General features: G+C 49.0%; 1 protein-coding gene across 2 annotated transcripts in view; it reads right to left on the bottom strand.

Annotated features, from left to right (window-relative positions):
• Window positions 1-143: 143 nt before the first annotated feature.
• Window positions 144-14,102, bottom strand: part of ELL (elongation factor for RNA polymerase II) — a 55,279-nt gene continuing 41,320 nt past the window's right edge. For both annotated transcript variants that reach the window (XM_083720426.1, XM_083720425.1), the window contains exons 7-12: window positions 9,763-9,859; window positions 6,854-7,325; window positions 4,039-4,105; window positions 3,729-3,900; window positions 2,332-2,376; window positions 144-582 (exon numbers count right to left, since the gene is read on the bottom strand). In XM_083720426.1, coding sequence (XP_083576552.1) covers window positions 466-582; window positions 2,332-2,376; window positions 3,729-3,900; window positions 4,039-4,105; window positions 6,854-7,325; window positions 9,763-9,859 — 970 coding nt within the window. In that variant the 3' untranslated portion in view covers window positions 144-465. The remainder of the gene's footprint in view (window positions 583-2,331; window positions 2,377-3,728; window positions 3,901-4,038; window positions 4,106-6,853; window positions 7,326-9,762; window positions 9,860-14,102) is intronic.

Below are 14,102 nucleotides of genomic sequence, written 5' to 3'. Positions count from 1 at the left end.
AAAACAGCTGGAGGGCCGAGTTTGGCCATCAATGATCTACACAGTTCTTGGTTTCCTGCAAGTCGTGGAGGGGCCAATGTGAAAAACAGTCTCTCTCTCGTTTTTTTGAGTAGATGATATCCGAAAAATAAGCAAACTTCTCCTTTCTTTCACTGTCTTCTTTAATATCCGGGAAGAGAATTGCTTATATAAAATGGGGACCGGGCCCCTTGTACCTCCCCCCCCCAATGCCCCCCCCAAACTCCGGGGTTTCTACAGCAAAAGCGATGGGTCGTCTCTCACGCGGGGGTGCGAATCGCACGCTGATCCTTGCCGTGCCGCACAGAGATCTCTCAAACATTTTCCTCCTGCTGCTGCCGCTCCTCTTCCCTGTTGCAGAAGCTGTTCACAGGTTTGCAATCGCCGCCAGCGGAACCGGAGGGTGGTGGGCTCTCTGCAAAAACTTTCACCGTCCCCCCACCCCTCTCAGTGCCAAGACTGGAACTGCAGTTGGTCGTATTCAGCTATCAGTTTTTTGATGTGGGCGAGTTTGTTGTGCAGGTATTCGCAGCGGTTTTTCTCCTGGCTGTAGTTTGGGTTCGTCTGCAAGGAAGGAGGGAGAGAGAGATGGAAGGGGGAAAGAAATTTATTATTATTATTACAATTATAATTATACAGTCATACTTTGGGTTACAGACACTTCAGGTTTCGTTTTTTCAGGTTACGGACCCGCCGAAACACGGAAGTACCGGAACGGGTTACTTCTGGGTTTCGGCAGTTGCGCTTTGCGCATGTGCAGAAGCGCCAAATCACAACCCACGCGTGTGCAGACGCTCCGTTGCGGATTGCGAACGCCGCAGGTTGCGAATGTGCATCTCGCACGGATCATGTTCGCAACCCGAGCATCCACTGTATTACAGTGGTACCTTGGTTGTCGAACTTAATCCGTTCCGGGAGTCCGCTCGACATATCTTATTGATATGTTTTAAGTTTCTTTATTACGCTCTGTAAAATACACCTTAATGCTGCACACTGCCCTGAGATCTTTGAAAGGGTGTTATATAAATTGAAATAATAATAATAATGATGATGATGATGATGTAGCATAGTTCATAGGGATGCGGGTGGCGCTGTGGGTTAAACCACAGAGCCTAGGACTTGCCGATCAGAAGCTCGGCGGTTCGAATCCCCGCAATGACGGGGTGAGCTTCCGTTACTCGGTCCCTGCTCCTGCCAACCTAGCAGTTCGAAAGCATGTCAAAGTGCAAGTAGATAAATAGGTACCACTCCAGCGGGAAGGTAAACGTTGTCTCCGTGCGCTGCTCTGGTTCGCCAGAAGCGGCTTAGTCCTGCTGGCCACATGACCCGGAAGCTGTACGCCGGCTCCCTCGGCCAGTAAAGCGATATGAGCGCCGCAACCCCAGAGTCGGTCATGACTGGACCTAATGGTCAGGGGTCCCTTTAGCTTTAGCATAGTCCAAGCCCTCTCACTGCAATGCAGGAATCTCCACCATTTTTTAATTTTTTGCTCTCTGGCAACTGACATTCTAAGGTAGACTGCTGCTGAACAGGGAGCTTTACCCATTAGCCACCATTCCTTCGCCCCGCCCTGATGACCACCTGACGTTTCTGTCCTACAACTGGAAGCTGCTGTTTCAAACATCTGGGAGCAACCAAGGCTGGAAGGAAAGGCTGTTTTGACATCCTCCTTTCTCCAGGAGCCTGCCAGTTGCTTCTCACACACACAGCGGGGGGAAATTTGCTTTGCTGTGACAAGGGCGGGGTACGAACTGGGGCCACCCAATTTTCCTTCTTTCCTCTTCCCTCCTCCTCCCTTTTTCCTTGTGTGTCATTTCTAAGGTGGGTGGGGGCGCAAGGACTGTCTCATTTAGAAACTGACTGCATGTGGCCCTAAGGAAGTTAAGATTGGCTTCAACCAGAGCCAGGGCCTTTTCAGCACTGGCCCCGGCCTGGTGGAACGCTCTGCCTCATGAGACCAGGGCCCTGCGGGATCTGATCTCTTTCCGCAGGGCCTGTAAGACAGAGTTGTTCCACCTGGCCTTTGGCTTGGAGCCAATTTGATTCCCTCCCCCTCTTTCTTTTTTCTTTTCCTTCTCCTCCTGCGAGGAGGCTACATTTTAATATTTTAATGTTTCAATGTTTTAATGTTGTATTTTAATTTTGTTTTTAAGTTGTAATCATTCAACTTGTTTTTATTATTGCTTGTAAGCCGCTTGGAGCCGGGCCTTGGCTGGGGAGGGCGGGGTATAAATAAAAATTATTATTATTATTATGTAAGCCTCTCTCTTTTTTGGCGCAACCGTTTTATAGAAATAAGCAAGCAAGACTCACTTTTTTAATTTTCCGGTATTCTTGCAGAATCTGATCGTGGATAGACTGCAAAAGAATGGACATACCATGTGTTAAACAACAACAGCAACAAATGGCAAAGCAAGGCATATAAAGGTTTGAAAATCAAGCTGGCAGCATCTTAATGAGATTTAGGCACCGATCTGAGATCAAGCTTTCTTAGGACAGACGATTTCTGGCTTCTAGACCCTCCACATCAGATGATGATCCAATTTTCGTACTCCCCTTTCACTAAACCAGTACAGTGGTGCCTTGGTTCTCAAACGCCTTGGTACTCAAACAACTTGGAACCCAAACACTGCAAACCTGGAAGTGTGTATTCCAGTTTGCGAGCATTTTTCAGAAGCCGAACGTGCTCAGTTTTAAGTGTTACGCTTCCAATTTGAGTGCCAAACTTCTGTTTTCAGTATTACACTGACGTCTGTCTGTTTTTGCTATTTATTTTGCCTTTTTGGTTTTGCGGCTCTTTTTCGTTTTGTTTTTGTGACTGAGTGGAACCCAGTTCAGCTACCGATTGATTGTGCGACTGCAGTACATTGTTTATTGCTTTCATTTTATAGATCAATGGTCTCGTTAGATAGTAAAATTCATGTGAAACTGCTGTATTAGGGGTTGTTCTTAAAAGTCTGGAACGGATGAGTCGGTTTTGCATTCCTTTCTATGGGGGAGCACGCCTTGGTTTTGGAACGCTTTGGTTTTGGAGCAGACTTCAATGACGGATTAAGTTTGAGAACCAAGGTACCACTGTATTTCCCAAACCTGAGTCTCTCAAATGTTTTGGACTACAATTCCCATCATCCCTGACCACTGCTAGATCTAGGGATGATGGGAGTTGTAGTCCAAAAACATCTGGAGACCCAAGTTTGGAAAACTCTGCTCTATAGTATATTGTTGCTCTGTTTTACATTTTATGCTGTTTTAACTGTAAGGAGATTGTATGTTTTTATGGGAGCTTGTGGTCAGGACCAGATCAAGACCGTATTTTTCGCTCTATAAGACGCACCAGACCACAAGACGCACCTAGTTTTTGGAGGAGGAAAACAAGGAAAAAAATATTCTGAATCTCAGAAGCCAGAACAGCAAGAGTAATCACTGTGCAGTGAAAGCAGCAATCCCTCTTGCTGTTCTGGCTTCTGGGATAGCTGCACAGCCTGCATTCGCTCCATAAGATGCACACGCATTTCCCCTTACTTTTTAGGAGGGAAAAAGTGAGTCTTATAGAGCAAAAAATACAGTACCTTTAGAGGCCCTAAACCAGGCATAGGCAAACTCCACCCCTCCCTCCAGATGTTTGGGACTACAACTCCCATCATCCCTGACCACTGCTCCTGTTAGCTAGGGATGATGGGAATTGTAGTCCTAGGCTGACGCCAGCCCACCTTGTACTCCTCAGTGCCCTGGAGGAGCTGCCTGAGCTGCGAGTCCAACTGCATGAACCGCCGCGTCACCCGCTCGATCCTGGCGTGAAGGTCGCGGTACTCGCTGTACTCCGCGTTGAAGTCGTTCTTGTAGCTCTGCCGCTGCTCAGACGAGGAGATGGGGCCGTATTTGCTGCGAGAAAATTAAAGACGGAAATGAAGGACAAAAAACAACAACCCCAGGCTTGCATTGCCCCTTGGTGACCAGAAAAATAATAATATTAAAATTTATACGCTCAGGGCGGCTAACGAGGGGTTCGCCAACACTTACATAAAATAGTCTTGAGTTTCGGACGTCGACGTGGGATTGCTGGCGCTGTTGCACGTCCCGTTTAAACCTGGAGAACAGGGAAGGAAGAAGGAGATGAGAAAATCAGTCCTAAGGAGAGCTCCTGGCCCCATGTCGCCAAAGATGCCCTCCAAACAGAGGCATTCTGCTTTAAAGGCAGATCTGGACTGCTTTCACACACTAGAGTTTCTGGGTGTTCCCGGAAAAATCCGAGGGCTCCCTTGGACAAAAACAAAAGACACCAACCAGGATTACTTGGAGCAAAACAGCAGCCTGTAGGCTTGGCCTTTATTGATCTGTTGCAACAGGGTGCTCCCCTCACTTGCAGGAGAGAAGAAGACACAGAAAAATGGTGTGCAAGACCTTATAAAGACTTTTGAAATTGCCACCTTGTAGATCAAGACCACCCCCAGAAACATCACACATACTTCACAGAAAGGAGGGGTTGAGGGAGGAGTTGTGGTGGTAACCTGAGTATCTTGTCACCTGGCTGGTTCCCCCTTTACCCCTCCCCATGAGTACCTTCCAGGTGACAGAGGGGAGTTTGCAGTTTCCTGCCCCCAGAGGGAAGAGCTGATTATTGTCCTTTGTTCCAGTCTGTGCTGAATCCACTCCCATACGCAAGTTCTTTGTGACCTTGATGGTCTTCTGTCTGGGACCATCAGGGTTGGCATAGCAACTGGGCAGGGCTCCTGTGGATGTGCTGGTATGCTGAAGGGATTATGGCTGCCCTGTATCAAACCTTCCCCATTTTGTAGTCCTTCCTTCATGGAGTAAAATAAAAGTGGAACAGTGCAAATCCGATGTATGGTTGATTTTCTATGAATTTATAACAGAAGCGTAGCGTATGTAGTGTGTGTGAAGTTTGTACAAACAGAATAATTGGGGGGGGGGTTTCCTGCTACATGGGTACAGTCATACCTCGGGTTTAAGTTGCTTCAGGTTGAGCACTATCGGGTTGTGCTCCACGGCGACCCAGAAGTAACGGAACACGTTACTTCCGGGTTTCGCTGCTCGCGCATGCACAGACGGTCAAAATGACGTCACATACATGTGCTGAAGCGGTGAATCGTGAGCCGCGGGCGTGGGTTGTGTTCGCTTCAGGGTGCGAATGGGGCTGTTCGAATCCAGAGGTACCACTGTATTCGTGTTGACCTTGAGCACCACCTAGTGGCCACACCAAGGGAAAAGCACCTAGCCACAGGGAAAGCCAAAGAACAAAAATTTGGGGCTGTTCAGTTGGTTATCAAAATACGGATCTACATTTTGCAGAATGTGCATAGATCTCTTAATTTTTTTCTGGATGTCCTGTGATCCTGTTACAAAGCCGTTGCGTCCTATGTTGCGTCCTGTTACAAAGCAGTTGCGTCAAGCCATTTTGTATCCTGAAACTGTGGCTCGGAGAATTTTTTTTTTTCAGAACTTTGCATTTCTCCGCCCTGCCATACATTTTTATTGGATTTCCATACAACTTAACGAATTCACTTTCCATGCAATATTCCCCCAGCATTTTGACTTCCCATCTGTGATGTTTTTCTCTCCCAATCCTTTTACCTACTGCCTTAAATGTAATACAGCGGTACCTTGGTTTTCGAACATATTCCGTTCCAGAAGATGATTTGACTTCCGAAACGTTTGAAAACCAAAGCATTTACTTCTGGAAAACTCAGTACAGACGCCGGGTGGCATATTCGACTTCTGAAAAGCGTTCGAAAACCGAAGCAGTTGCTTCTAGGTTTTCGGCATTCAAAGCGTTTAACTTCCGAGACGTTCAAAAACTGAAGGGCCACTGCACTTATTTCGGTAACAGATGTGATAGGAATTTTATGGTCTTAGATATATGGTAATGTTCATAAGTGTACCAACCAAGCGCGTACATAGATCGGCACAGGAAGACCAACCTGGAACCACTTTGATTCCTAAACTGAATAAATGTTTCCTCTGCAAGGTCAAAGGAAAATGGAAAAGCCTCCCCATTGTCTTTTCCTTCACAAATCCTGTCTTAAGGACACATTTAAGATATGACTAGGGTGTGAGCCTGTGACCTGGCCCAGGAACTAAGTATTTATCATTACAAAAGACTGGCCAGGCTCCCCAGGCAATCCAATCAAGTAACCTGCCAGACAAGAGATAAACAAGGACAGGAGAAAAACAACATTCAAATTTCTGTTTTAAGACTGCCTTTTCAGTGATGTAGGTATGACATACCTCAGGGGTGGTCTTAGGTTACACCCCTTCTGTGATGTATGTATGATGTTTCTGGGGGTGGTCTTGATCTACAGGGTGGCAATTTCAAAAGTCTTTATAAGGCCTTGTGTGCCATTTTTCTGGGTCCTCCTCCTTTCCTGCGTGTGAGGGGAGCACCCTGTTGCAACAGATCAATAAATGCCAAGCTTACTAGCTGCTTTGCTTCTCAATATTCTCTGGTTCGCCTGTTATTCTCTCCTACCAATAGGGAACCTATGTAAGGACTCTATATGGGCTCTTAGATACCCCATAAGGGAAAAGGGCAATTTTTGTTTATAACAGAGATACCCTACATTACATTCCGTTTCCCATTCTCGCTCATTGGCTAGGTTTCCAGCCCTGCCTGTGATTTCAATCGACTATAACATTTCCCCAGATAGCCTGAAAAGGATCTCCACTCTCCCGCAAACCTGCCACCTTTTCAGTCTCGTATTTTCGCCGCCCGTTTCGCCGTCTCCATATAGGGAATGTCATGTTCCGGCACTTTTGCTGTCACTATAATATGCAGAGGAACCCGCAAACCCCCAAATCCTAGCGCCACCGAACCCACCTGCCGTGTCCTGCGACGAAGGCGCCGTGGTCTTTGAGCTGCGTTTCCTGAGGCTGCAGTTCGGTTTCTCCCGGGGCTCCGACTCCTGCTCAGCCCCTCTCCTCTCCCTCTCCTTCTTTAGCCTCTTCTTGCTCCTTTTGCTGACCTGGACAGAGTCCGTCACCGGCTGGAGGGGGACCTCCGCCGCCGCACCCGCCAGCCTCTCGGCGGGATCCGGAGCCTCGAAGTTGGGGCCGCCGTGCCCCAGGTCGTTGCTAACGTCGGCAAGGGGGTTGTGTGGCCTGGGGAGCTCCAGGGCCGGCAAGAGGTTACTGGAGGCGACCGCCTCCGGGGGTGGCGCTAGGGGGGCTTCCCTGCCGTTGGCCGAGCGCAGTTTTCCGTTGAGCGTGGGCTGGGTCCTTTGGGCAAAGTGGGAGATGCGGGGCTTTTTGTTGGACAGAGGGTCGGTGAAATCGGTGGGCTGGGGTCGTTTCTAGGGTGGAGGGAAGAAGAACGGAAAGCGTTAAGGCAGGGTTTCCGCCAAACATGGGGACGTTTTTGGATTACATTTCCCATCATCCCTTGCGCCCTGCTAGCTCAGGATGATGGGATTTGTAGTCCAAAGAGACCAAAGTTTGGGAAACTATGGGTTAGAGCAGTGGTTCCAAACCTTTTTTATTTTTTTGGCAATGGTCAGGGAACCCTGACCATTAGGTCCAGTCGTGACCGACTCTGGGGCGGCGGCGCTCATCTCGCTTTATTGGCCAAGGGAGCCGGCGTACAGCTTCCGGGTCGTGTGGCCACAGGACTAAACCGCTCCTGGCGGACCAGAGCAGCGCACGGAAACGCCGTTTACCTTCCCGCCAGAGTGGTACCTATCGATCTACTTGCACTTTGACGTGCTTTCAAACTGCTAGGTTGGCAGGAGCAGGGACTGAGCAACGGGAGCTCATCCTGTTGCGGGGATTCGAACCGCCGACCTTCTGATTGGCAAGTCCTAGGCCACAACGCCACCCGCGTCCCGCCCCACAGGGTTAGAGGATGGCAAGTAAACAGGAAGGAACCACCAGTTTGGTTTAGATGGAAATGATAAATATCACTAAGGAAACAATTGTTCCGTCGCCCAAAAATAACGTTGCAGAGTATTTTTGATGATACGGACTTAGATACATTAGCAGAAGGATTGGCGTTCCATATGATGCCAATACAAAAATAATTTATTTATACACCCCAGCCACTCTGGGTCGCTTCCAACAGAATATTAAAAATACGATAGCTCAAAGGACCACAGAAACTCAGGAGGGAAAAGCCAACACTGGCTTCCCTTGAACAGCCAATTGGAAGCCGCGTCAGACGTTCGGCTCCCGAAAGAACGTTCGAAAACCGGAACACTCGCTTCCGGTTTCCGATCGTTCGGGAGGCAGAACGTTCGGCTCCCAAGGCGTTTGGGAGCTCAGGTATGACTGCAATCATCATCATCATCAATCTTTATTACGGTCCAGAGACCCAACAAATCGTTACAAAGCCATACACAATTCAGACAGCCTACCTCCAGGTTAAACAAGCACTTTATTCAGAATATAGGGACCATTGGTTCTTGCAACCATTTGCCACGGCTAATGTTCTAGCGTTTGTCCGGTCTTCCGACAGGAACCTGACATCCTCTGATTTTCCCGGGAAAGGTACCAGCAAGGGTAGTATCAGTTCAGCCCTGGCTTGCTCATATTTTGCACAGTGCAACAAAATATGTTTTATGGAATCGATGTCTTGAGCACACGAGCAAAAAAATAAAGAATATTAATAATAAAAAAAAAAAATTAAAAAGGGGGGGCCCCTGTTAGCCACAAACTTCACAGCAAGCGGGAAAATTCCCTTTTCCCGAACATTGAGGATGCCACCAGGCTGCCTGGGAGCAGAAAACCTCACCAAGCCATACCCCTGCGATGGGGGCTCATTGTGGGAATTTTCCAATGTTATCCTGATGACAGTGAAGAGACTGAGGAGAAACAGCAGCTAAACTCCATACCCTCTGATGAAGGTTCTGGTTCTGAATCTGAAACCGAATCAGATGGTTCAGAGGATTTCAAGAGTGCTACGGCCTCTATGCGACCCTCTGAATGCTCTGGTTGAGAATTGGGGGAACCACTGTTCACTACAGGCCACTTTTCTCCTAAGAAAGAAGAGGAGTGTGTTGAAGACTTACCGTATTTTTTGCACCATAACACTCACTTTTTTCCTCCTAGAAAGTAAGGGGAAATGTCTGGAGGGAATGCCTACGGGTGGCGGGGGGGGGGGGGATCTGCTGCAGTCGTGAGCAGAGGATCCATGGTTCCCCTTCCTTCCCTCCTCCGTGGCTCGCTTTGAAACAGCAAAGCGGGAGAAGAGCCGCTGAGTGGGGAGGAGAGAGGGACAGAGAGCCTGCTTGCTTTAAAGGAGCAAAGCGGGAGAGGAGAGGAGCCGCTTACACGAGTATAAGCGGCTCCTGTCTGGTTGGCTCCTTTAAAGCAAGCAGGCTCTCTGTCCCTCTCTCCTCCCCACTCAGCTTGCTAAATAGCATTATTAGCAGCATCCTTCTCCACACACCCCACGCGTGCTCCTTGTCCCTTGAGTGCTTTTCCTTCCCTCCCCACTTAAAACGTGGTTACAAAGCACGGATCCACATGGATCCTCAGGATTTTTGCATTGGGCTACTCCAAACTCACTGTCAGATCACATGTCTGTGGCCACAGCATGAACCACAAAAATCATACATCCACTGTTTCGTTTAGAATTCCCCCCCCCCTTGTTTTCCTCCTCTAAGCAGCAAGCAGCTGTGACTGCTGTTAATAGCTCCAAGAAGGTATTTGAGAGATCCAGGCTTTGGATTCGAAGGATGCTGAGCCATGGTTAACTGCTATGTATACCCAATTTAGGTTGTACTCATAACCTACCTGGGGCGGAGAGCAGGAGGAGTTTGCATTGTCTTTTGGTGAAGCGGGAGCTGGTGCCTCTAGGGGGCAGCTGGTGTTCTGCGGCTGGCAGAGTTTCCTGGGGGCAGGGAGGGGGGAGCGGAGAACAACAACAACAAAAAAAAAAAAACGAAAAGGTGTTTGTTATGTTAAACCACACCAAGTCTTCTTCTTCTTCTTTGTTGCGTAAAAGGGACCAACGGGTGTAATCAAGGATGGTGAAGGTAAAGGGACCCCTGACCATTAGGTCCAGTCGTGGCCGACTCTGGGGTTGCGGCGCTCATCTCGCTTTATTGGCCGAGGGAGATGGCGTACAGCTTCCAGTTCATGTGGCCAGCAGGACTAAGCCGCTTCTGGCGAACCAGAGCAGCGCACGGAAACACCGTTTACCTTCCTGCCGGAGTGGTACCTATTTATCTACTTGCACTTTGAGGTGCTTTCGAACTGCTAGGTTGGCAGGAGCAGGGACCGAGCAACAGGAGCTCACCCCGTCATAGGGATTCGAACCGCCAACCTTCTGATCGGCAAATCCTAGGCTCTGCAGTTTAACCCACAGCGCCACCCGCGTCCCCTAAGGATGGGAGGCAAGCAAATGTTATTTAAAACACGCCCAGGGAAGGAATCTCAACCCAATAACCTGGACTGCTGGCATTCCAAGGCTTAGCATGTTGCCCTTCCTAACCAAGGGTGCCAACTTAAATATTTTTTGGTGCTATTTGTGCTTCAAATATCAGGCTTAAAAATATCAACTAAGGCCAGAAGCAGCAGCAGCAGCAAGTGTCTCGGGCATACAAAAACTTATGGGAATAGAAGTCGTCAAGATCCAAGCATTAATCCAATTAAAAAAAAAAAAAAACTCTTTTCATTATAGCTGTATCTTAGAAGTCGAACGGAATCTGTTCCGGAAGTCCGTTCGGCTTCCAAAATGTTCAGAAACCAAAGCGCGGTTCAGAAACCAAAGGGAAGCTCCTGCAGCCAATCGGAAGCCGCGTCGGACGTTCGGGTTCCAAAGAACATTCGCAAACCAGAAGACTCACTTCTGGGTTTGCGGTGTTCGGGAGCCAAAACGTTCGACTCGCAAGGCGTTCGGCATCCGAGGTACGACTGTATGAGAAATTAGTTCGAATTTATGCCACAGAGACCAAGCATGTATTCCCTCCTGTGCTGTTCGATTATCGTTCAGCAGTATCATGTATGCCTTTTATTTTATTATTATTATTATTATTTTAAAACAACCTTATTTGTCTTTATTTCTCTTTCCTGAAACCAGCTTGTTAGCAACACCCAATAAAATAATTGAGTCTGCAAAGGCGCCACTGGGCTTGGACCTTTTCTGTTATAATGCAAAAGGGGGGTGTCAATAGGTTATTTCTATTGCAGTTATTCCCCCCCGACCCAGCTAAGGCAAAACAAAAACAAAAACGCATTCCCCCCTCTCCTCCCCCCGCGCACCCCCCACCCTCTGTTTTGAACAGTTTCCATGGTCCGTAAACCCAGTTGGCTCGCGGAGGAGACGAGGTTGGTTTAATGGGAGTCTGAAAAACGGCGAGAGTTTTCTTTGGCAAGGGACGAGGTCCCTGGAGGCTGTCTCTCTCTCTGTGTGTGTATGTGCATTGGGAAGGTCTGGGCGCCAAATTTTAATTGAAATGGAAAATTACAAGTTTGCAAACAGGCCTACACAGACACACAGACACGCAGTCGTGCCGCGGAGGTGTGCACCGTATTTTTCGCTCTATAAGACGCACAAGACCACAAGACACACCTAGTTTCTGAAGGAAAAAAACAAGAAAAAAAATATTCTGAATCTCAGAAGCCAGAAGAGCAAGAGGGATCGCTGCGCAGCGAAAGCAGCAATCCCTCTTGCTGTTCTGGCTTCTGGGATAGCTGCGCAGCCTGCATTCGCTCCATAAGACGCACACACATTCCCCCTTACTTTTTTAGGAGGGAAAAAGTGAGTCTTAGAGAGCAAAAAATACGGTAGCTGTGCCGCTGTTTCCCAAGGAGGAGGAGGAGGATGAAGCAGTTACGTCTCTCGCCAACCCCCCCCCCCCCGGGCACGTATATCCTGGCATCTAGATGAGCAACAGCCTAAAAATAACCACTGACAAGGATCTGGCCGCCTGAGCAGAGAAAACTGAACCCACCAGGCTAGAAGCGAGGGCTGCCTTCCCATTTCTTAAAAAATCTGCACCCAGGAAGACCATATCCTTGCACCTGCAACAGCTGGGCAGGTGAGCTGTGTTTTCTTATCCAAACTGACACGATGCCTCCTATTTTTCACTGGCATCCCCACAGGCGCAATTTTCCCATGGAGAAAGGCGGCGGCAGCGTGTGGGACTTTCTAGCTTAAGAGAGAAGGCAAGGAAGAGGCGGCGTGGTCTGCAAAATTTCGCGTGGCACGGAGAAAGGGCATGCAGGAAAAGCATTCCTCCCTCTCTCCTAACCCTGGAATTTGTGGGCATTCGATGGAGAGGATGGTTGGGAGATTCAGGGCACACAAAAGGAATAATAATAACAATAAATTTTAATTTATATCCCGCCCTCCCCAGCCGAAGCCGGGCTCAGGGCAGCTAACAACAATAAAATAATACAACATTCTAAAATCATTTCATTATAAAATTAATTCAAATCCAATTGATGGCAACCATTGGGCTTGAGTTCTGTGAAGATTGCCAAAGGAGGGGGTCAGGCTGTGCCCTGGCCAAAGGCCTGGTGGAACAGCTCTGTCTTGCAGGCCATGCGGAAAGATGTCAAGTCCCGCAGGGCCCTAGTCTCTTGGGACAGAGCGTTCCACCAGATCGGAGCCACAGCCGAAAAAGCCCTGGCTCTGGTTGAGGCCAGCCTAACCTCTCTGTGGCCTGGGACCTTCAGGATGTTTTTGTTTGAAGATCGTAAGTTCCTCCGTGGGACATACCAGGAGAGGCAGTCCTGTAGGTACGAGGGTCCTAGGCCATATAGGGCGTTGAAGGTTAAAACCAGCACCTTAAACCTGATCCTGTACTCCACCGGGAGCCAGTGCAGCTGGTAGCACCGGGTCCTTCATGAGGTTGGGGGGGGGGGGAGAGAGATAGCTGGGGAGAAAGGAGGAGCTAGCAGGACGTTCACAATTCAAAGTGTTGGTGCTGACCTTTAAAGCCCTAAACGGCCTCAAAGGCCCAGTAGACCTGAAGGTGCATCTCCACTGAGCACAACTTTGAAACTGAATTACTGGTTTAAGCCTGAACAAAGTTGCCTGTTGTGTGTTACTCTTCCAACAAGCACTCCGAGTAACTTGTTATTTTCACCTTTCACGAGACGGTTTGTGTGGTGACATGGTCCATGCTCAGGTTACCTCCCTCTTGCGCTACTGCAATGCGCTCTCCATGGGGCTGCCTTTGAAGGTGACCCAGAAACTACAACTGATTCAGAATGCGGCAGCCAGACTGGGAGCAGCCACTGAGAATCTTGAAAGATCTTGGCTCCCAGTACATTTCTGAGCACAATTCAAAGTGCTGGTGCTGACCTTTAAAGCCCTAAACGGCCTCAAAGGCCCAGTATACCTGAAGGAGCGTCTCTACCTCCATCGTTCTGCCCGGACACTGAGGTCCAGCTCCGAGGGCCTTCTGGCAGATCCCTCACTGCAAGAAGTGAAGTTAAATGGAACCAGGCAGAGGGCCTTCTCGGTGGTGGCGCCCGCCCTGTGGAACGCCCTCCCACCAGATGTCAAGGAAATAAGCAAGCTATCTTCTCTTTAAAAGACATCTGAAGGCAGCCCTGCTTAGGGAGGTTTTTAATTTTTGATGTTTTTTCGCTTATTATTATTATTATTATTATTATTATTATTATTAGGAAACAGGGAGCAGGCAGGGATTTAACCTGGAAACTTATGCATGTGGGACAGACGCTCTGTGTCACGCGGCTGACCCCCAACAACATTTAGGAAGGCCTCAGACCTTCCCTGCCCCTATTCTGTGATAGGTAAAAGGTAAAGGTAAAGGTACCCCTGCCCGTACGGGCCAGTCTTGACAGACTCTGGGGTTGTGCGCCCATCTCACTTAAGAGGCCAGGGGCCAGCGCTGTCCGGAGACGCTTCCGGGTCACGTGGCCAGCGTGACATCGCTGCTCTGGCGAGCCAGAGCCGCAAACGGAAACGCCGTTTACCTTCCCGCTGGTAAGCGGTCCCTATTTATCTACTTGCACCCGGAGGTGCTTTCGAACTGCTAGGTTGGCAGGCGCTGGGACCGAGCAGCGGGAGCGCACCCCGCCGCAGGGATTCGAACCGCCGACCTTTCAATCGGCAAGTCCTAGACGCTGAGGCTTTAACCCACAGCGCCACCTGCGTC

This window comes from Podarcis gaigeae, assembly GCF_964106915.1.
Source record: "Podarcis gaigeae genome assembly, chromosome: 18".
In the NCBI taxonomy this organism is placed as follows: domain Eukaryota; kingdom Metazoa; phylum Chordata; class Lepidosauria; order Squamata; family Lacertidae; genus Podarcis; species Podarcis gaigeae.
The sequence above is the reverse complement of the archived record's forward strand: the minus strand, read 5'-3'. Positions and strand labels throughout refer to the sequence as shown.